This window comes from Seriola aureovittata, chromosome 18, assembly GCF_021018895.1.
Source record: "Seriola aureovittata isolate HTS-2021-v1 ecotype China chromosome 18, ASM2101889v1, whole genome shotgun sequence".
Lineage (NCBI taxonomy): Eukaryota > Metazoa > Chordata > Actinopteri > Carangiformes > Carangidae > Seriola > Seriola aureovittata.
This window is the reverse complement of record NC_079381.1, coordinates 17577136-17599400: the sequence shown is the minus strand read 5'-3', so window position 1 is coordinate 17599400 and position 22265 is coordinate 17577136. Positions and strand designations below refer to the sequence as shown.

The 22265-nt window shown below is 39.6% G+C and overlaps 1 protein-coding gene across 1 annotated transcript; it reads left to right on the top strand.

The window, feature by feature from the left end:
* The first annotated feature begins 2416 nt into the window (after positions 1–2416).
* ntrk2b (neurotrophic tyrosine kinase, receptor, type 2b) lies at positions 2417–20363 on the top strand. Its single transcript, XM_056403550.1, has 17 exons — positions 2417–3145; positions 5048–5122; positions 5233–5304; positions 5399–5467; positions 5566–5717; positions 5891–6027; positions 7733–7865; positions 8368–8667; positions 8784–8801; positions 9080–9114; positions 10413–10512; positions 11039–11227; positions 12071–12201; positions 12336–12508; positions 13636–13876; positions 15198–15356; positions 16980–20363. Exons 1-17 carry the CDS (start codon positions 2949–2951, stop codon positions 17163–17165), a joined length of 2367 nt encoding a protein of 788 aa, XP_056259525.1. The 5' UTR covers positions 2417–2948; the 3' UTR covers positions 17166–20363.
* Positions 20364–22265: the final 1902 nt, after the last annotated feature.

Here is a 22265-nt window from a genome sequence, read left to right as displayed (position 1 = left end):
TCTGGTGTTTTGGCTGCTCTCAGTGTACTTACAGTTTCAAAAGCCATTTCAGGGAGATTCAGAGACAAAAATGTACATACAGCTAAAAACAAAGATAAAAACTGAACGAAACATAAAGGAAATAACTGATAAGCACATACAACAGATGTGTATATAGATATATATAAAAGGCAGCAATTAACAATATCATACACTGTCTGTATACAATTCAAAACAAGAATACAATAATTCAAGGGTGCAGAGTGCAAAGAGTGCTGGAATAAATATTAAATGAGTAATGTTTTGCAGCGTGCTTGGATTTTAATTGATGATGATTGTGGTACATGTTAAAGAAAAGTGTGTATTTTAAACTAAAACTATCATTTATAATTTGTAGGTACAGTCGATGTTTTAGTGTTACAGGGTTATTGCACAGGGATTGTCAGTGTTTGGTCTGACATAAGTAAGATTTGTTGTGTCTGGAACAGAACTATTGTTTGGCTGTTACAGTGCGCGTAATCCACAACACTACACAACAGAGGCAGTGGATAGTACAGGATGTATATCAGTGGGCTGTGTCACAGCTGCATCACTCCACGCAAGGTTCAAGACAAGTCTGCCACCAGCTGGTTCAGGAAGCGGTAGGAGCACAGACGGAGGAGTTGCAGAGTTGGATGATGCAGAAGTGGCACTAAACTAAATGTACAAAAGGAGGAAGATCTCTTGGTGTGTCAGAATCACAAGTCTCAGCGTGCTAAGCATAAAACTCCTCAGCCTTAACTCTTTCTACTACACCTGAAAGTAGGGGTGATTCCAGCTAAAAACATCATCAGTCTTCAAGCAGTGGAAAAATGACAAAGATAAATTATAAAAACAGATGAAAAATGAAATAAAAAGATATGCTTTGAATTCACAAGTAATTTCCTCATCTTCAAAAGAAAGCACAATTCACAGAGAGCCCATGATCTTTATTATATATCCTATTGCTTTTGATTGCCTGAAATTGAACCAATGTGCAGTGCAACTAGATTTTCTAGTTTTTCTGCAGTGATAAAAAAAGATAAGGCCATGAGATCAGACTTGCTAATCCACAGCCACCACCCCACTGCCCATTTATTGCAAATCAGGAGCCTGAATTATGTCCATACTTGATCTATTTTAAACATCCTTTTTTTTCCTCTTGTAGTGTTGTCATGCTCCTACAGATATAGGCAAGGATCTATTGCAAAATAAAGAGCTCTCTTCCCTCTCCTATACTCTGAGGTTACCATGGAGACAGATATAATTCAGTTCTTGATGTTTCTCATAAAAAAAAGAGCCTGCGTACATATTTTCATCTGCAACCATAGCGACACTTGACATTGTCCGCGCTATTTGTAAAAAGCAAGTCACCATAGCGACACTAACCATCCAGGCTGTGTCATAGATCATGTGTCCTAGCTGAGTATGCCTCCTCATTATGAGTGAAATTTAGGAATCCACCAGTAAACAGGATTTATTTCATCATTTTCAAACACATTATCACCTTGATGTTTAGCAGTGCACAGTTACTGAAAAACACAGGACTTATGTGACATTTAATTTGCACAGTTTGGGACATTTAAGGTAAAAAAAAAAAAAAAAAAAACCAACATGTTAAAATTATGAGAAAGTAATGTACACACTTGTGAGTGGACACTAACATCAGTGCAAGACTTACAAGTCTAAATATTGTTGATAATTTAAAATGGAAAAATTAAAATCTATTAATTAGGTCAGGATTTCTCAAACTTGAATGAAAATATGGGCTGGCATAGTCTGTCCCTCTCAGGGTACACACACATGTTTACACATGACTACAGTGGGTTGTCATGTAGTTTATTTCTGTAAAATAAATAGAAAAAATAGAATTATTTTTGTCAAAATTCTATTTGTCAGTATGAAAAAATATATATATGCAGCAATTTTTTTTACCCCAATTCATGCTCCATATCGTACCCTGATCAGTGATTTGAGTGAGACCCATTTGAAGCTTGCAGACATAGTATAGGTAATTATTTTTCATAGATGCACCCCGTCTTGTGCGTCAACCGTACGTCACACTATAGGCCTAATGGCCAACCGTACAACAGTGTTGGTGTGGAAGAAGCGCTGCTTTCATCCAGTGCATGGCTGCAGGGGTAACTACAGCACAAGAGTTTACATCCATATTGTTGTTGTGCCCGCCACGAACAGGGCATTTGACCCACAGCTGGCCACTTGTGCAGCCCGTAATAACAGTGCAGCAGCTGATTGTTTAAACGGTTTTGTTGCATGAATCAAAAATAACAATCTCACAAACAAATTCCTATAAATACAACTTGTCACGAATACATGTCCGGGGTAGCCTAAACATCGCGACCACCCCCCACCCCCCCCACCCCCCCATAAACCCAATCCCAGTGATGGCTGGGGGAGATGCGCTCGTCCTCGTCGATAATCGATAGACGGATGCAGGTAGCCTTCCTCCCTACACACGCAGCATCACCACGCATCCTTACTCCACTGTGCAGTCTCTCTTATTTTCCTCCCCATCACCACACATATGAGAAAACGCTCGTGGGGGCCCTGCCTATTGATCTCTAAACATCTGGAACACCTCATATTTGTTTTACAAGGCAGAGGCGAACAGTCTGTGCCCGAGATAGAGGAGTGAGACAGCAGCAGCAGCAGCAGCAGCAGCACCAGGACGGACCACTTGACACCTTGCTTCACGGCATCGATATGCAGTAGTGTGATACCAGCTCTGCGGAGACGGGAAGGCCAGTCCATGGCATCTTGATATTAAAACCGTGGGCTCTGCGCATTCCTCACCGACGGCGTAGTCTTTTTTCTGCGGAGTCGAAAGGATTAACTTGGCCAGATAAAGGCGGCGAGGGAGGAAATCTTACCAATATTTCAATTTGACCAGATTCTGTTTGGGGGATTCGTGGGATATCATTGGACCTGCGATGGACTCCAGCGCGGGGGAATATGGCATGGCTCGTCTTGGATTGTTTTTGGTTTTGATGGGGCTGTGGAGATTTAGTGATGCTTGCCCCGCATCCTGCACTTGCAGCATCTCAAGGATTGTTTGTATTGATTCTGTACCAGGGATCGAGGATTTCCCTGTCCTCACGTTAGATGACATGGAAAACATCACCGAGATGTAAGTGTATGAACGTGAATCGTGCAGACAGCTTATGAACTTATTAGGATGCAATGCGTAAAGAACTACCTTCGATCGTAGGTCGCAATAATACCCAAGGGCTAGGATTATTATACTAATAACAAAGGTAATAAGAACATCAGCAGATGGTCTGATATTATTCCCCCTTGTGGATTAAAGATCAATAGAGATTTGTCTTCTGCGCTTAATGTCAAACACAAAAAATCGTGATTTTATTCGTATAACCACTGGGTTTGTCAGATCATGTAGCCAAGTATATGTGTGCGTGTGTATGTGTGGCGGAGATGGGGGCTGCGCGTGCCACTAACGACGATAGTGTGTGTGTGTGTGTTTGTGTGTATATATATATATGTGTGTGTGTGTGTGTGTGTGTGTGTGTGCGTAATGGTGGTAAGAGTGTGCGTCAGGCTTATTTGGATTAGTCGGTGTTTCCTTTACAAAACAGCTCCAGAGGTAGTGATGGAGTAAATGTTTAGGCCCAACGCAGCCTCCGAGGTGTTAATTCGGCTTTTTGGGCGGCGGTGTGAAAAGAGCCTCAACATTTCTGAAATGACCACATTGTTGCCAGATTTACACATGAAACCACATCAGTTGTATACAGCCGGCGATAGGCTACCCACAGTTATGTAGCCTTATCTGCGTCAGCGTGTAGGCCCCTTTGTCGGAGTGTACCTGCTACAACCCTGCACAAGTGTACAACTGCATGGCACCCACTGGAGAGCGGAGGGGAGACTGGGTGAGTTTTCTCAGGCAGACAGACTGGAACCAGATGTAGTTTACTGGGCGTCCACTGTCGCTGGATCAAAAAATGATTATTCTTCATCCTGCAATCAAAGAAGTCTTTCAGCAGCTTACACCTGGTACATTCCCCCCAGTTTGTCTGAGGAAACATCTTATTATTGAGTAAAGTGTAGTTTTGACTAATAAACCCAGCAGTTATCACATTTGAAGCATAATAGAAAACTTTAGACTTGCTAAAGATACTTCAACCTATAAAACATTTTCAGCTTGGTTTTGTTAAAGGTTTAATCCACACGTAAACAAAAGTGTCTCCCCACTAAAAAGATGTAAAACAACCTGCAGTCAAATTGACTCAAGTTTTTAAACAGAAGATAACACCAGACAACAACTAAAGTCAAGTTGTTCATATTTTCTGATGCTGTGAAATGTTTATTTAAATGTTATTTTAACTCAAACCTTCCACAATGTAACTCTAATTGATATAGTAAGAAATGATTTCACCTTAAAATATTTCACATTTCATAGTTGTTTTGCATCATCATGCCTTGGAATATTTAGTTTGTGCTCATAAAAAAGGATTTCAAGTTTTGATTTGTGATTTCAAAAGTACATGAAGGTGTATTGATTATTGTCTCACACCAAGACACTTATTAGATATCATATAATATTACTTTAGTGGTGTTATTTTTATTAAAAAACAAGGAAAAATCCTTGGCAGTTTTGACTTTGTTAGGCCAAAAAAAGCTGTTATATTTGAATCTTTATGAAAAAATCTACATGATCTTTTTATATGTCCAGCAATAAATACAAGTAAGATGAACATAAACAAAAGCAATAGAAGACACCATCTCTGTCACTCAACATGCTGACAGTGTGAAAACACATACTGTTGTATTGGTTCACATTATATTACCAATCAAATCAAATTCCCTCAGTGATCGAATATCAGGTACTGTAAAAATGAATGTCAACAAAATGAGTTTCATAAAATACACAAAACAACTGACTCTCTGAGATTGTGACTATAACGTGTGGAAGGATAAAGTTTATAATACACACAGATATAGTGTCGTTTCAGAACAAGTTATTTAGCCGACCATTAGTGCGTCTAACTGATCTGTCTTTTATATTTTTTCACAGATTCGTTGCCAATCAAAACAGACTGTTTGACATCAACGACAACAGTTTGAGGCACTACATAAACCTCAGAAACCTGTGAGTATTATACAGTTTTTTTTAGTGTTTTACACAGAATTAAATTATGTTTTCTCTAATCCAAAAAAGTTATAGATGACCTGATGACTCTACATTTGAACTTCTAACAGAACAGTGACAAAGACAAGATTGACATCTATATCATCAGATGCCTTTTTCAACAATACAAGACTTCAATATGTGTAAGAAGGATTTTAAAGACCCTCTTTAGATATTTCATTGACGTACTGGAGTTGCCGTGCTTGGTGTTTTATTTGAATTTTTTTCCTCTTTTAGAAATCTCAGAGACAATAATCTATCGACGCTGTCATGGAGAACATTTCAGAACTTTAACACAACATTCCCGTAAGTATCACATGTACATTAGCCCACATGAAATTGTCAATACCTCTCTCTCTCTCTTTGTGCAAGACAATGAGCTTCTCATGTGTTTTATTTTCTAGGCTCCTCCTGTCTGGAAACCCTCTGGACTGTGTTTGTGAGAACTTGTGGATCAAACTGAGGCTACAAGAGGAAAGCGACGGTCAAGAGCTGAAATGCATAGACGACAGAGGAGAGACGAAGGCCTTTGCCACACTCACTCCACCCGACTGTGGTAATGTGAAACCCTGTTATAAAAAGCAACGCTGGGTATCTGATATTGAACCTTTAGAAAGGTGATCGCCTCATGAAGACAGAAAAGAGAGATTGAAACGAAGACAGAGAGAAATCTGGAAAACAAATCAAACTATGTCAAGTTTAATTTTACTGTGTGTTTGTGTCTCACAGTGGTTCCCAAAGTGGAGGTCATCCCCAAAATTGTGACCAAGATGCAGGGGAGTAATGTCAAAGCTGTGTGCAACGCCTCAGGCTCCCCTCTTCCTGAGATCCTGTGGAACCTTGATATGCTCTCGACCCAGCACGAGGTGAGCCAGTCTTCCTCGCCGCCCCCCACTTGAACCTTTTTGGTACAGGTCTACCACTTTGGGCTCTTGACTTCTTAAGGTTTTGCTGTTTGAGTGAAGTGGAAATGATAATGTTAAACCTTGGTAATGACCAAAAGATGCAAAACCAAATCCCAAATTGTGTGTATCCAAACCCTGATATAACTTTTAGCTCTGGTAGCATTAATAAAAAAAAAATCAGTGAACTGAGGATCCCACTGCCGGAGCACCAAATACACAGTTTACTCCTGTTTGAGTTTGTGTGCTAAAAAAATTATGGTGCCCAGCTGTTAAAAATACCAAATTACTTAGCCTATTTTAAAATGAAACCTGTACTCTGTTTTTAAATATTTACATTGTGAACTTTGGGCTGAGGGCCACAGCAGGGCAGGGAAGTCGGGGAGTAGACATTAGACGGATATTAAGAATAATACAGAATATGACTGGGCTCATCCTTTAAGTGACACAAAGCAAGACTTAAGTTGAGACTTCAGTTGGACTTGACTGCTGTGAGACAAGCTTGGGACTTAATGTTCCTTAAAGACGTGACTTGACTTGAGACTCTAAGGCAAAAGTATCCAAGTCCAAGTCAGACAGCTTGAATATAATATAATAATTAGGCCTTTGCAAAGCTCTTGGTGTCATCTGTGCTAAAATATTAACACAGTTTTAAAAGGGTTCAAATGCCATGTCATTTAAATGATCAAAAAGGATTTGGAGACCTGAAACACTTGCAGTTTACTTGTAATTTAAGGCTTGTGACTCGATTTAACCTCGAGGGCTTGAAACTTGAATGGTCAAGACTTGATGCTTGACTGGAGACTTAACTGGACTTTCGTCAACTGACTTTGACAAGATTTAAAAGCAGCTCTGGGTTGTGAAGGTTCAGAAAGTATAAATGTTTCTGTAGTGTAAAAACGATTTTACACTGGTTGTGTTAAATAGCTGGATGTGAATATATTTAATTACATGACAAACAATTATATTAATAATCTAATATAGATTAAATATATTTAATCTACATAAAAAGGACATTTTTTCATACAGCTGAATTGTGAATTTTTGGTTGGTTGGTCAAGTTTACATTCGTACTACTGAGCTAAGCACTAAGCAGTTAAGCACTTTTAGCTAACTGTTTTTGCTGTTTTTGCTGTTTATCCATTATCTTTTATCTATTAGCTGTTTCAATCCATTACATTTAGTTAACTCTTTCAACCATTTATCTTATACTTTAAGTTAATTATTTTAACTGTTTTATCCATTATTTAGCTAACATTTTACATGTTTATCCATTACTGTACTTTTAGCTAACTATGTTCACTGTTTATTCATTGCTTATAGGTGACATTTAATTACTAACATACATTTCAACAAACCTTTTCAGTTGTTTCCAATACTTTTTGCTAACAATTTCAACCTAAATGGTTGAAACAGTTTCTTTTAGCTAATTATTTTTGACTGTAATTTAAACTGTTTATCCTATAATTTTGGTAAACAATATAAACAATTTATTCGTTACTTTTTAATTATTTTTCATGCAGTAATTTGTGGTGTGAATGTGTTACAACTGACTAATGTTGATGCGAGCTATGTGCTGTGCATGTCCATGTGCTAAAGATCAGCATCACACTGATTTTACACAAACAGGACAAAGTGTATAATGCACATGATATTGCTGTGTTTACAGATCGAACCTTTGGAAACAGAGAGCAGCCTCACCCTGTCAGGCCTGTCTCCTGTGGATAATGGCAGGGTGATCATATGCAGCGCTGAGAACATGGTCGGTCAGACGGAGGCCACTCTTCAACTCAATATTCTCTGTAAGGCCTGTTGCTTTTCTGTTATCATTGACTGTAAATGTTGACCAACTTTAGCATACATCTTTAGAAAATATATTTACATTTATACATTTGTCTACTTTCCTCTCAGATGATCTTTTAAATGCCTTCCTCCAGACTGTGTTTTTTTCCAGTGTAAGCAGAAGGCTCCTCAATTTGTTATCATTACTGTCTCTCAGCAAATCTTATTGACTCTCCGTGTTTCTTGTTCATAACTCTTCCTCCTGTGAAGCTCCTCACGCCTTGCCATACTCCTCTGCTTGTTTAGTGTGACATTTCTCCTCATTCGCCTTTTCCATGTTTTCCTGATGTCAGCGTTCAAATGTTGTGTGATCCGTCTCTGTTCCGTCCCCCAAACCTTTCATCCCAAACTGCATCTCCTCTCTAAGCCCATGAATGTTGCTTTTCCTACTGGCTTTTCCTCCTGGTGTTTATTTCCTATCATCCCGTGATTACTCTTCCTCTATTGTTGCCTCCGTGTCAGTTGCCCCCACCATCCAGCAGCTGCTGGGACCAGAGCAGAACCACCACTGGTGTATCCCCTTCAGCGTGACAGGGAACCCCAAGCCTGAGCTGCAGTGGTACCACGAGAACGAGCCTCTCCAGGAGCAGGACTACATCCGCACCATGATCCACGTGTCCACCGAGAGCGAAGATCACGGCTGCCTGCAGCTGGTCAACCCCACACACATTCACAATGGTGTGTACAGGCTAGTGGCAAAGAATGAGTACGGCCGGGACGAGAAGAAGGTCTCTGCCCAGTTCATCAACCCACCTGAGACAGGTGTGAATACGCTCTCTTTTTACAGGGGTTCATTTAGTAAGACGTCAGCTCATTTGTGAAGCTAGTTTCTGTTTATGAAGTTGACTCCTAATACGGATTTGTTTTCTTTTTAGCAGAAGACCCCTTCTACTACTGTAAGTAATGAATCAGCTTTATAAAACCAATAATGGTTATAGTTAATAGCTTGACATTATTCGTATACAAAGTTCAAATTAACTCTGATGTGCATCTATTCCTCCTCCTATGGCCTGTGCCTGCACATCTCTTCTGCACAGACACTACTGGTAGGTCTTTGAACTATTACAGGGCTCAAGTTTAAACACAGTCATCTTTAAAAAAAAATCAGCTGTATGCTCGTAGTAATTGTGATCATTTTCAAATGCTCAGACAGTTTTCTGTGTTTTTTTTTCAGACTCGCCTCTCCCTCCACTGGACGACAGTGTTGCAGTAAGTGATCAGTCCTTACCATCTAAAGCAGTGGTTCCCAACCCTTTGGTGTGTGAGACACACAAATGAAAAACAAATGTTTTACTTGATACCCCCCCCACCCCACCCCACCCAGATGTGTTTTCACCAAGCACTTTGATAGGAACACCATTAGCTGGTGTAGAGCCGCCCTCCGCTCTCAGAAACAGCCTCGGTTCTTCGTGGCGTGGAAGATGTTGGAAACATTGCTTAAAGATTCTGCTCCATGTCGACATGATTGTATCACGTCATTTCTGCAGATTTGTCAATCTCCGGTTCTACCACGTCCCAAAAGTGTTCTACTGGATTTAGATCTGGTGACTAGAGAGGCCATTGAGGTACACTGAACTCACTGTCATGTTCATGAAACCAATTTGAGACAACTTTTACTTTGTGACATGATGCGGCGTCATGCTGGAAGTAGCCATTACAGGATGGTCAATTGCAGCCATAAAGGTTGCAGATCGAAAACATCCCCCACACCATTGCACCATCAGCAGCAGCCTGGACTGTTGACACCAGGCAGGTTGGGTCCATGGACTCATGCTGTTGACGCCAGATTATAACCCTGCCATCTATGTGCCTCAGCTGAAATCGAGATGTTTTTCCCAGTCTTCAACTGCCCAGTTGTGATGAGCATGTGCCCACTGCAGCCTCGGATTTCTGTTCTTGCTGACAGGAGTGAAACCTGATGTGGATTTATGCTGTTGCAGTCCATCCACCTCACAACACCACCACCACTTTTCTGCTCACCACGGTTGTAAAAAGTGGTTATCTGAGTTACCGTCGCCTTTGTGTGAGCTTACTCCAGCCATTTTCCTCTGACCTCTCTCATTAACAGGGTGTTTCAGTCCAGAGCTGCTGCTCACTAGATGGTTTTCGCACCATTCTGAGTAAAAACTCTAGAGACTGTCGTGCATGAAAATCCCAGGAGATCAGCAGTTTCAGAAACTCTCAATCCAGCCTGTCTGGCACCAACAATCACGCCACAGTCAAAGTCACCGAGATCACATTTTTGCCCCCATTCTGATGTTTGATATGAACATTAACTGAAGCCCCTAATCTATCTGCATGATTTCATGCATTGAACTGCTGCCACATGATTGGCGGATTGATTAATTGCATCAATAAGCAGGTGAACAGATGTTCCTAATAAACTGTTTGGTGAGTTTATGTTTTTTTTTTTTTTCACTAGTTGGGAACCACTGATCTAAAGGATTCAAGACGTTTTTGTTGAAAGCTATGTTTCAAACCATCGTTTGTTTTTTCTTTCTTCCCAGGTGTATGTAGTTGTGGGAATCGCAGGAGTTGCCCTGACCGGCTGTGTTCTAATGGTGATCATTCTGAAATACGGAAGAAACTCCAAGTTTGGTATTAAAGGTGAACAATTTTCTTAACGAAGAAATTTGGCATTATAGGGAAAACACTTATTCTTATTTCTTGCCCGGAGTTAAATGATAAGATTGATTGATACGACTCTCATATCTGCCTGTTAAATATGATTCTCCAGCCAGCAGCCGGCCAGCTCAGCCTACAGAGCTAGGCTAGCTGTTTTGTCCTGTTTCCAGTCCTTGTGGTAAGCTAAGCTAGCTAGCCTGCTGCTAGCTGTAGCTTCACATTTAGCATGAGCAAATATATTAATTAAACACTTAAAGCAACTGCATACTACTTATAAATGGTAAATGGAGGGTTAAAAGAAAGTGTTAGCATTAGCTTATGGCAGCTTCCACGGTACAAATAGAAATGACTGTAGTAATTTACAAGTCCTCCTATCTTTTTTCTCCTCCTCCTCTTCCTCTATGACCACCACCCTGTACTTCTTCTCCACTCCTCCCTCCCTGCCTTTTCCTCACTCTCCTCCTCCTATTACCTCTCCACATCCTCCTCCTCCTCTGTGGCTCCCTAGGCTCCTCCTCAGTCATCAGTAATGACGATGACTCTGCCAGCCCTCTTCATCACGTCTCCAATGGCAACAACACCCCGTCGTCCTCGGAGATGGGTCCAGACGCAGTGATCATTGGGATGACAAAGATTCCTGTCATTGAGAACCCACAGTACTTCCGTAACTCTGGCAGCATGCTGAAATCTGACACGTGTGAGTTACCGCCTCGCTCGACAAATGCCTGGTAACCCGGACCTTTTCTGATAAATCCATGCAGGGATCACTGTTGGACGCCAGATTTATTGTCAGCATCCTGCTGCATTGTGATAGTGACTCCTGCTCTGCGGGGGCAACAGGACAGTTAACCTACAGATAATGTTCAGAAACACAAGCTTGTTTACAAAAGGCTCAATGCAGCAGAGAGAACCTGAATGTTCTTCTTTTTGATTGACTGAAAAATAATCAAACTGTGATCAAAATTACAGATGATTGTTTTTCAGTCAAACAAAAAGAAAAACATTCAGGTTCATTCACTTATAAAGTAAAGATGTCAAACATTTGCTGGTTTTATTCTTTTCATATGTGAGATTTACATTTAATATATGTTTATATACACAGCATAGTGTATATAGTCTGATTAAATTATTAATAAAAAAAATCAATAATTAAAATCAAATTTGACTAAAGCTGCTATATTCCTGACATTAAATGTAATCTCAATGCAAATAAACTTTTTTTGATAACACTCTCCCTATTTAGCATTTATAAGCCGTATAAAAACATTTAATAAATAGTTTACAACACACTTTAATATAGTTGTATGCAGGTTTAAGGACATTTTAAGAGCCTATTAGTGTATATTGTTTGTTAGTAATTATAACTTCTCTGAAGAGATTTTCTTTATATTTTTACCACATCTCATCAGTTTTACTCCACTTATCTGTGTCCACATGAGGACTTATACTTAAAACTGCTTATAAATACTAAAAAGTGGGATTTAAAATAGCAAGATGCACACATGAGCTTAAGAGTGATTTGTCTTATTCTGCATTGAAGTTGTCCAGCACATTAAGAGACACAACATCGTACTGAAGCGGGAGCTGGGAGAGGGAGCCTTTGGGAAGGTCTTTCTCGCTGAGTGCTACAACCTGACACCAGACCACGAGAAGATCCATGTGGCAGTCAAGGTACGAATCAGGAAGCTGCTCACTCAAAAAAAAAAAATCAATGCACTTGTCATTCAGTTAGTGAATTCTACTGACTCCATGTAGATAATGCTTCTCACCATGTCTCTTGTCTTTGTGTCTCTGCCTTTGGTCAGACTCTGAAAGAGGCCAGCGAGAGCGGCCGAGCAGACTTCTACAGAGAGGCCGAGCTCCTCACCAACCTGCAACATGAACACATTGTCACCTTCTATGGAGTGTGTGTAGAGAGCGACCCACTCATCATGGTGTTTGAATATATGAAACATGGTGACCTAAACAAGTTTCTCAGGTAGGAGGCTTCTACTGGCATGTCTTAAAGGAACAGTTTGACTTATTCGCTTTTTTGTCATGAGTTAGATGAGATGATTGATACCTCTTTCATATCAGTATGATCAATATGAAGCTATAGCCAGCAGCTGATTAGCTTAGCTTAGCTTAGCTTAAAGACTGGAAACTGCTAGCACAGCTAGCATGGCTCTGTCCAAAACTAACACCTCTAAAGCTCATTAATTAAGACTTTAAATCTTCTTGTGGGTTTACATGGGTTATTTTTGTCTGAAAGAAATAGAAAGAGATATTTTGTTACCAGTGGACAGAGCCATGCTAGATGTTTCCCCCTATGTCCAGTCTTTATGCTAAGCTAAGCTAAAAGAAAGCGAATGAACGTATAAGTGTGCAATGAAGTTTGGTCTTGGTGACTGTAATATGTACATACTTAGTGAGATGACAGAACCTTGTCCACTGATTTAGAAAAAAAATAGTTTCTACTGATGTAGCTGTCGATTTAATATTAGACACTGAAGCAGCATTGAAAATAACTGAGCAGATCTGCAATGCTGAATGGATTCACAGGACATTCCCATCTTGTTACCTTATTTATAAATCTTTCTAGCTGCTAGCTGCTACAGCTAATGTACAGCTGAAACTGATTTATTTGGAGCCTTTTTTTTTTTTAATGAAAATTACCAAAAAATCAGTGGTTCCAGCTTCTCAAATGTGAATATGATCGTTAAGTATGTGTAAAAAAAAACACAGGGTTCAGATAAACTCAGCTGTCATTTTGTTGCCTTTTTTTATAAAATGTGAGAAAATAGTGAAAATGCACATTATAATTTCCCAGAACTCCAAGGTGACATCTTCAAATTACCTGTTTTATTTGACCAATAGTCCAAAACCCCAGGATATTCAGTTTCCTATCACACATGACGAAGGAAAGTGTTAAATTCTCATGAAACTGAGAAGCTGGAACCAGTGAATGTGGCGTTTGTGCTTAAAAATTACAAAAATGATTAATCCACAGTTGGAATAGTGGCAGATTGTTTTCCTTTTGACTGTGGAAGCGTACTTTTGGTAGTTTTAAATTCAGTATCCAGTGGTATGATGATTGAAGCACTGATTAAGTGCTTCTGGGTGCAGGTCCCACGGTCCTGATGCAGTGCTAATGGCAGACGGTCAACACAGCATCCTGGTGGAGCTCACCCAGTCCCAGATGCTGCACATTGCCCAACAGATTGCTGCTGGCATGGTCTACCTGGCCTCCCAGCACTTTGTCCACAGAGACTTGGCAACCAGGAACTGCCTGGTAGGAGAAAACCTGCTGGTCAAAATAGGAGACTTTGGCATGTCCAGAGACGTTTACAGCACAGACTACTACAGAGTGAGTATTTTTGATCATTTACCCTTTTCTGTCCTCGCCCTGCCCCCAGTCTCCTACTCACACATGCACACACGCTCACATTTCAGATATATACACAGAAATATGGAAATATACCCACATACGCACAGTCTCAAATATGTAATTAGAATTTTATTCCAGTTTTGGTCTGAAAAAGCTGTGTAGCTGCAGAAATGACAATTTTAACCAGAGGTATTTTATCTATTTTTAATACCATTTAAATGCAAATTCTATAATCTGCATAAAATTACTGTTTCCATGGTAATGAGGGCAACAGTGCAAAAATGCATGGGCAGTTTTTTCTTTTTTCTTGGGCAAAGAGTTAATGCCTTCCTCCCCTCTACATGAACAGAATCATATCACGACACTGAGGTGTTGGTATATGAGATCCACTGATGCATGTGAGAAGATTACGCTTGCTTATAAACACCTGTTGATACAATAAAGGGCTATAATCAAAAAAGATTGTCATGTTGAGGAAGAGATGGATTTTATTCCCTCATCCTTTGTGTCTCAGATTCCAGTTTGAATCCCACAGTGCCCCCTGCTGCCCAAAGTGAAGTCTAAGCACACACACAAAAAAACACATCTCCAAGATACATTTCCCTGCATCAGATAAGATCAACATAAAGAGGTCACCAACTCCTGATATCACACATTTTTATCAAATAGAAAGCAAAGGCGTGAACACAGCTTACAGAATGACGCTCTTCATTCACGTGAGCAGATTCATGATAAGTATTGATCTTTTGGAAAGGTAACAATTACGGATCAGACTACAATTATGCTGTTGGGCTATAAAACAGTCAGTGTATTTGTTTGAGAAGCTTCTCCCTGTACAGCAGTTTAATAAAACTTTCTAACAAAGAAACAATCCAGCTGGAGAAAAAAACTGATTTGGAGATATTGTTTAACTGATCATATTCACCTTCAAATGGCACAATTCCATATTTGGTAGATAAACCCCGACCTTCATGAAGATTATAATGCTCAGTTTTCTTTTGGAGAGATGATGATTTAGCTGTATGGTCATTTTTGGAGGCTGCAGTTTGAGGTGCTGTTGAATTGTGCTGCATTATATGAACAGGTGTTTCTCATATTTTGTCCAGCGCATTTATACCATTGACGGTAGATGAAATATGTCCGTCTAAAGCCCGGCCATTATCGTGTCTAAAAATATCCAAATAAAGTACAGAAGCTTAACACTCACTCTTCAGCAGGCCTTGTGGTGTTGGTTTCTGAAGGGGACTGCTCTCTCTCTCTCTCTCTCTCTCTCTCTCTCTCTCTCTCTCTCTCTCTGCAGGTGGGCGGTCATACGATGCTGCCGATCCGCTGGATGCCCCCAGAGAGCATCATGTACCGGCGATTCACCACAGAGAGTGATGTGTGGAGCCTGGGAGTGGTGCTGTGGGAGATCTTCACCTACGGCAAGCAGCCCTGGTACCAGCTCTCCAACAATGAGGTCAGAGTCACACGAGGGCTTCACTCCATGAGTTGTCTGCACTACTCTGAGTTGCATGAGTCAACACTGGCACCTGGTCAAACAGTGATTACAGAGCTCAGAGACACTTTGAATTAAACATTACTTACTATTAGCAAAAGCTTCAAGCTGGAAACTTGGAAAATTCTTTAAAAATTGGGTCACATGACGGATGAAAACAGACTCAATAGGTGATGGAGACTGAATAGATGGACTCCAACAATCTGACTAATAGAAACTTAAAAACTTAAAATGGGAGAGTTGGGGTTGTGGAGGTAAAGATGATGTGTGAGGCGGGACAGGTGAATGCCAGTGTTGTAAAAACAAAAGGAAGTTAAGGCACTTTTTAAAAAAAAAATCACACGCACATGCTACACCTATTTTTCGATGTGTGACTTACACTTAGAAGATATCATCATATCATTGTCTCGAATGTCCATTGTGCAAATAAATCCACTAGGATATAATTAAAAAAATGTTTCTCCTTGTAACACCAGAACTTGCCTGAGAATCATCACGTTTTAAAGTTTTCTTGAGTATCAAAGTAATCCGCTGATAGTTGTCTGTGTAACCACGGGGATGTTGCACACAGTAACTGCTAAAAGCAAATTCGGCACATTTTTAACTTCTGTAAGGGGCCTTTTAAAAGTAACTTTTCTATTTGGTTTAAAACTCACTTGTCATGTTTGGTCCTACTGAGCTGTGGAAAAGCTGTGTCAGGTCTGAGAAAACGATGATGTCCAGTTGCATTATGGGAAATGTAGGATCAAGTGTGTTTGGATCCTGACCAATACTAGGGACTAAAAGTCGGGACATCGTTACCTCTGGTGCTGAGATTCTTATCAAATCCCCAAACTTTAATAAAAAAGCAATACTTTAATATTTCTGTACATTTTTTAAATCGTGTGTTTTTTATAATAGAAATTAAAAGGTAATTGAGAATTAATTCAAATATCACAACATTTTTAAAATAGACTTTTTTCTTATTCTTCTTTTAGATATGTTTATCCGATAATTACTATTTAAGAAATAGTTTGCTTAATTTGATCTCTATTTTCTTCTGTTTATTTCTTTTTTTTTTTTAATAATTTTGGGAGGCATTTTCTTCCCTTTATTAGATAGTGACAGGAAAGAGATGACAGGAAATGAGAGAAGAGGGAGATGGAGAATGAAGTGCAACACAGGTCTCTGGCTAGATGTGAAACAGGGATAACGTTGTTCGTGGTTGGTGCTTAAACCCCAAGACCACCAGGGCACCACTTGTTTTGATTTACTTCGACAAAAATGAGCTTTCGTCTGAATAAAAGTGAACAAAAGTGCAGCCAACTTTGCAGAAGGGTCCCGTCATCCCAAATGATAAATGCTTAAAGCAACCACTGGAATTAAAACAAGCAAACAAACAAAAAAAAAGCCTATTTTACTATGTGAGGATGGATTGTCAATTAAATGATCTAACTATGACTTAATGATTGGAAATTTTAAATTGTAGTCTTTGTTTTCGGTTGATATCCTTCACCCCATCAGTCACATTTCATTGGTAATATTTGTGGGACACATTCACTTCAGTCAAACAGTGACAGTGTGTTGTCACCCTGTATCCTGCAGGTGATTGAGTGCATCACCCAGGGCCGTGTGCTGCAGCGACCCCGCACCTGCCCTAAAGAGGTGTATGATCTGATGCTGGGGTGCTGGCAGAGGGAGCCCTACATGAGGCTGAACATCAAGGAGATCCACAGTATGCTCCAGAGCCTCGCCAAGGCCTCACCTGTGTACCTGGACATACTGGGCTGATGCACCGGTGTTTGTGTATGTACTTTGCGTGTGTGTGTGCGTGTGCGTGTGTGAGGTGGGGCTTCATAAGTGTTTGTGTGTTTGTCTGTCTGACGTGATGTGACAGAGAGGAGGAGGAAATGAAGGGTGTGTGTGTGAGTGCGTCTGTGTACAGTACCTGGCTGTAAATGTTACTGTAAATGCTATCGTCCGCGTCCTCATTACATCGAGAAAAAGCCTTAAATTTCGAGTGATTTTCTTTTTTTGCTTTTTCTGTTCTTATCCATTCGCAGACGTTACTGAGGCATGTTTCACAAGTGGAAACCAAAATGCATACAGGATTATGTCACTTTATCCAAATCATAAATGTAAAAGGCATCAAAATAAATGAAACCCGATAATCAGACCCACTGATTACTGGGTGATTCTGTCTACATCCATACAGTATGTGCTGCGAATGAACAAAGGGAAAATAACGTGTCTCTCCATAACGGACCGTGTTCGGACTCAACTTCATTGTAGATAGAGCTTTCTCTTCTTTCCACAATGTCACACAGAGCAACGTATTCTGCCAGAAGATGAAATTATTCATTAAGTTACAGCTGAAGCTTTTTCTTTAATATGTCCAAAACCTATTTTCATATTTGTAGAATTTATAAATGTTGACTCATATCGAGCTGTTTGATTTAAATCTGTGCTTTTTGAGTCAAGGTCTGAAAATTTTAAACATATGTTTAAAGTTTGTGTGAAACCCATATAGATTCTCATAGATGCCTGGTATATGTGACCGAGTCCACTGAAGGACTTCACAATGTAAAACCAGTGTTGAGGTTGTAAAACACAAGGGCATACAGCAGTTTACATTCTTTTTTTTTTCTTTTTTAATAATGCCATAATCATTTGTCATATTTTCTGTAAATATCTGTTCATATTTCACACTAATTACACAAGGTCATCTATATTTACAAAGTGGTGTTTTAAACGTTGTGCTCCGCTCAGTTCGCAGCCTTTTCGTTTGATGTATCTAAAGCACAGAGTGAGGACTTGGCGGCGGTGTTGAGCTGTGCCTATCCAGGAAAAAAAAAGAAAAAAGAGGAGCACAGGTTGCTTTTGTTTTTGTTTTTCATTCACCAGCAATGCCATTTAGCAAACCGTTGTTGTTCGGTGGCCCATATCTGTAAGTGATGTGGTTGTATGCATCCTCAAAGGCGGGTTTTCAAATGTTGTGGGTGTTGCTGATGAGATTGTGTTTACGGTTTGGCGAGAGAAGATGAGCTTATGGAGTGTCATCTTCGTTTGTTGTTTTTTTTATTTGTGTAATTTCTAAGAGGGATTGACGAGGCATTTCGATGCAGTTCACTGTGTGCATTGATGTAGGTTAACTACGCTGAGGATTTCTTTGTTTTCACCACTTTGGTTCTGTATGTATTGAAGTCGCTACCAGTTTATTTGTTATTTATTTCCATTACAGAGAGTACTTTGAAGATCTAATCTTTAATTCCACATAGTGGGCTAAGAGACAGCAGTAAAAGGATTAATTAAGAGTCTGATTGCCCTTAAAGTGTCCCAGGGGTGCTTTCATCTCTCTGAGCGGCCCCAGTCAGCCGGGTGGTGACTGATACAGCTCCTCACCCCGTGCAGCTGTGAAGCACACTTGTAGGCAGAGGACCTTAATGCTTGAAACTAGTTTGAAAATGCATCATTTTTTCAAATTATCTTCAATAGTTCTGTTTTCCTGAGATATTATATTAAAAAAGGCTAAAATATTAAAACAAGTGTGGTGGTTCAAAGTGTCTAACTCCTGCATTAATCTTTGCAAAAACAGCAGCATTCACTCCCTCATAACGACCGTCATGTATTTCCATACGGAGGCATGAAGCAGTAAGGCTCTTTGCTGAGACAATACGTTTTGTTAAGTGCACTTTGTAGCGTTACTTAACCCCTAAATGCACAACCTGAGCAGCTGTGCTCAGCACTGACCACTCTCCACCTCGACCTCAGCTGCTCTTACTAACAAAAAGAAAAGAAGAACATTTCACCCTTGCTGTGCTGGCCATGACTGAAGCAAGTAACTCTGACATATTGTCCTCGATGAAAACAAGATTTTCCTGTCCCTCTATGTTTTTATTACAGCGTTTGTCAGTTCTGTATAATAGTCACGTGTCTGCTGTACATAAATTGCTGTCCATTCTGTACAGTTCTGATATTTGTCTATATGAATAGTAGGCTATGTTTAATAGTATAATCTGTTTTAAGCAGGTATCATGTCAAAAACTGTGTGACATCTATTGAAGACAATGTGTTATGGGCCACTGGCAATACATACTATATGTAAATACAATTTTATTTGTGCTACATTGTATAATTTCTTTGTGCTCGTTCATAATACCAGTGAGAATACAATCCTTTTTTGGCAACTTTTGATCTGCAGAGGACTTTCTTTGAACAATGTGTTTTTCTCTGAAGAAGAAGAACAAAAAAGAAAAAAAAAATAGAAGAAAAAGAAAAATGATCTCCTCTTTCCTCTCCACTGTGATGGGGAGCTTACACAGAGGCTGTTTGAGATTGTGTCTGTCTGTAGGAGGACCATAGACTCTGGATCTGATTCAACATCAGGATCTCTCCTAGCTGACAGGCGTCCAAGCAGACGTGTGGCCGATGGCGAGGAGGTCAAAGGTCGCCTCCTGGCCAACCCCACCACTCAACCTCTGACTGACTGTAGCCTATTTTGATCCTCTTTCAGATGAATAACTGTGACTTTGCATCATGAATAGTATATTATTTTGAATGTAATCTAGAAGGGTCGGGACCTTTTTTGAATGTAATCTATCCTGGGGGGGCGGGGGAGGATTAATGATTTTTTTTGTAAATATATGGTAAAAGAAAAAAAGATTACAGTTTTCATTCCTGTGCAGATAACAAATTTTACTTACTATGTGAATACAAAGAGAGTGTTTATGTGTGTGAGTGATGTCTCTGAGGTGATGTGTGTGCATTTGCACGTGCATCCGTATGCAAGAGTGTGTGTGTTTGTGAGCGTGTGTGTGTGTGTGAGCGCGTGTGTGTGTGCGCTCTTCTGGCAGATTTAATCCTGCTTTAATCAGCCAGTTCTATCAATCAATTCAATGCTTTGTGCATCATGTGAGTAGCTTATCCACAATTAATGGAAATGTTCCTTGTGATACTGTGCATTTAATAAAGGTGGTATGTCTTACAATACGTCTTCTGCCCTCAGGATTCTTTACGTCTCCATTCACAAAGTTTAGAAGCGCAATTTGAAGCAACTGTGGATGTACACGACTTAAAGGAATCGTTTGACATTTTGGGAAATTTGCTTATTCGCCTTGTTGCTGAGAGTTGGTTGAATATTTACATTTTATCCTACTTTTGACTTTTACTTCACCTCATTTCACAGGGAAATATTGCACTCTTTCCTCTACTATATTTATCTGACAGCTTCAGTTACTAGTAGAGGTGGGCAGATCAATCCCTCAAGTATCAACATGTAAAAGTATATTACAAAAAAAACATGAGCTGCAACAAAAAGAAGGGATGAGGTGGAGGGGCAAATGCGGCAGCAACCATAAAACCTGTTCTGTTTTAACATTAATCATAATAATCATGACCCAAGGCTCTCCCCTACATAATAATACAAATCACTTGTATTGATGAAACATTTGCTATCAGTATTGGTATCTGTGATACTGCAATGGTATTACCTGGTATCACACACTCCTAGTTACTTTGCAGATTAAGATTTTATATTAAAAACATATTAACACTATAAAACACACTGTAAACAACGTTTCTTCTTCATCTAATTATCAGAAATGTTTCAGAAAAGATTGGAGGAGAAGAATAAGTACAAATTTGTGAAGCTGAACTTTATCTTGTGACTTGTTTGTGAGTGGTTGGGAACCACTGGGCTAATATAACACCAACTGTATAAGGCAGTTAAAACTACCTTGACCCACTAAGTATCAATGCTAATGATGCCATATACAATAATACGTCAGTCAAAGGGGCAATTTGTCTGCAGGTTTTTCGAGTACATTTAGCTGATAATACAAATGCACATTTACAACAGATTATCTCCTGAAGTGTGATTGACATTTAAACTGTGCTTCACTGTTGCTTTTGGTGCTGGGTTACTTTAAAAAGAACCAGCAGCACAACATGTGTCATGGAAGGTATCCCACAGACACCATTTGTTTCTAACAATAACTACTGAGGAGTGACAAGGACAGCTGCCCGAAAAAACCCTCACACACACACACACACACACACACACACAAGGACAAACGTGGCACCAGCTATTTAACTGTTCTCAGGACAGTATATTATTTTCTATGTATATAAAATTTTTTATGGTGTTATTTTTCTCAGCTGACACTCAGGAATAAGTTCACATACAGAAAGCTACATGGTATACTGTATGACGTACCTCGGTGTTTTGCAATGCTAGCTGTGAAGGGCTCCACTGTGCAGGCCGTCCATAGGTGAGGACAGACTGGTGGGACAGTTGCTGGGTCCATCCATCAAGGGCGTCTTCTTCAGTGGATGTATCTCATGTGTTATTGAGGGGCCTGGCTTCCCTGTGAGGGACACCTCAGTGTGTCTGCTGTGGGGAGAATAAACATGAGAACGCCCCTTTTGTTTCTTATTCATTAACATCACCCAGTTATGTAACGTTGTCACTGAATACTAATCAACTGATCAATACATTTTGATTTTGCTTATCCGCTTTTGATCATGTCAACTGGGGCATGTGTTCTAACTTAGTGTGTGCTTTCATACGATATTTTTTCATGCTATATGTTATGTCTTGTGATTTTCAAGGCATTTTAGTTTAATCCCCCTCCCCATTTAGCATTTATAAGCACTATGTAAACATATAATAGTTTATAACACACTTTATATGCACATATAAGGACATTTGCAAATGTTTATTAATGTACAGTATTTGCCTTTATATTTAATTATAATTATGGGTGTCCATATAGTTGGTGACAAAGACATTACTGTACATTTATGTCTGCTTACAATCACATTATAGTGTGTTATAAACTATTCAGTCAATGTTTATATAGTGTTTAAAAGACTAAATTAAAGTGATGCTGA

What these genes read in the sequence shown, in the direction of transcription:
- ntrk2b (XM_056403550.1), top strand. Translation starts at nt 2,949, where the DNA reads ATGGACTCCAGCGCGGGGGAATATGGCATGGCTCGTCTTGGATTGTTT. An exon ending in CTCCAAGTTTGGTATTAAAG is followed by an intron (nt 10,513 to 11,038) that starts GTGAACAATTTT and finishes GTGGCTCCCTAG; the next exon opens with GCTCCTCCTCAGTCATCAGT. An exon ending in CATGCTGAAATCTGACACGT is followed by an intron (nt 11,228 to 12,070) that starts GTGAGTTACCGC and finishes TCTGCATTGAAG; the next exon opens with TTGTCCAGCACATTAAGAGA.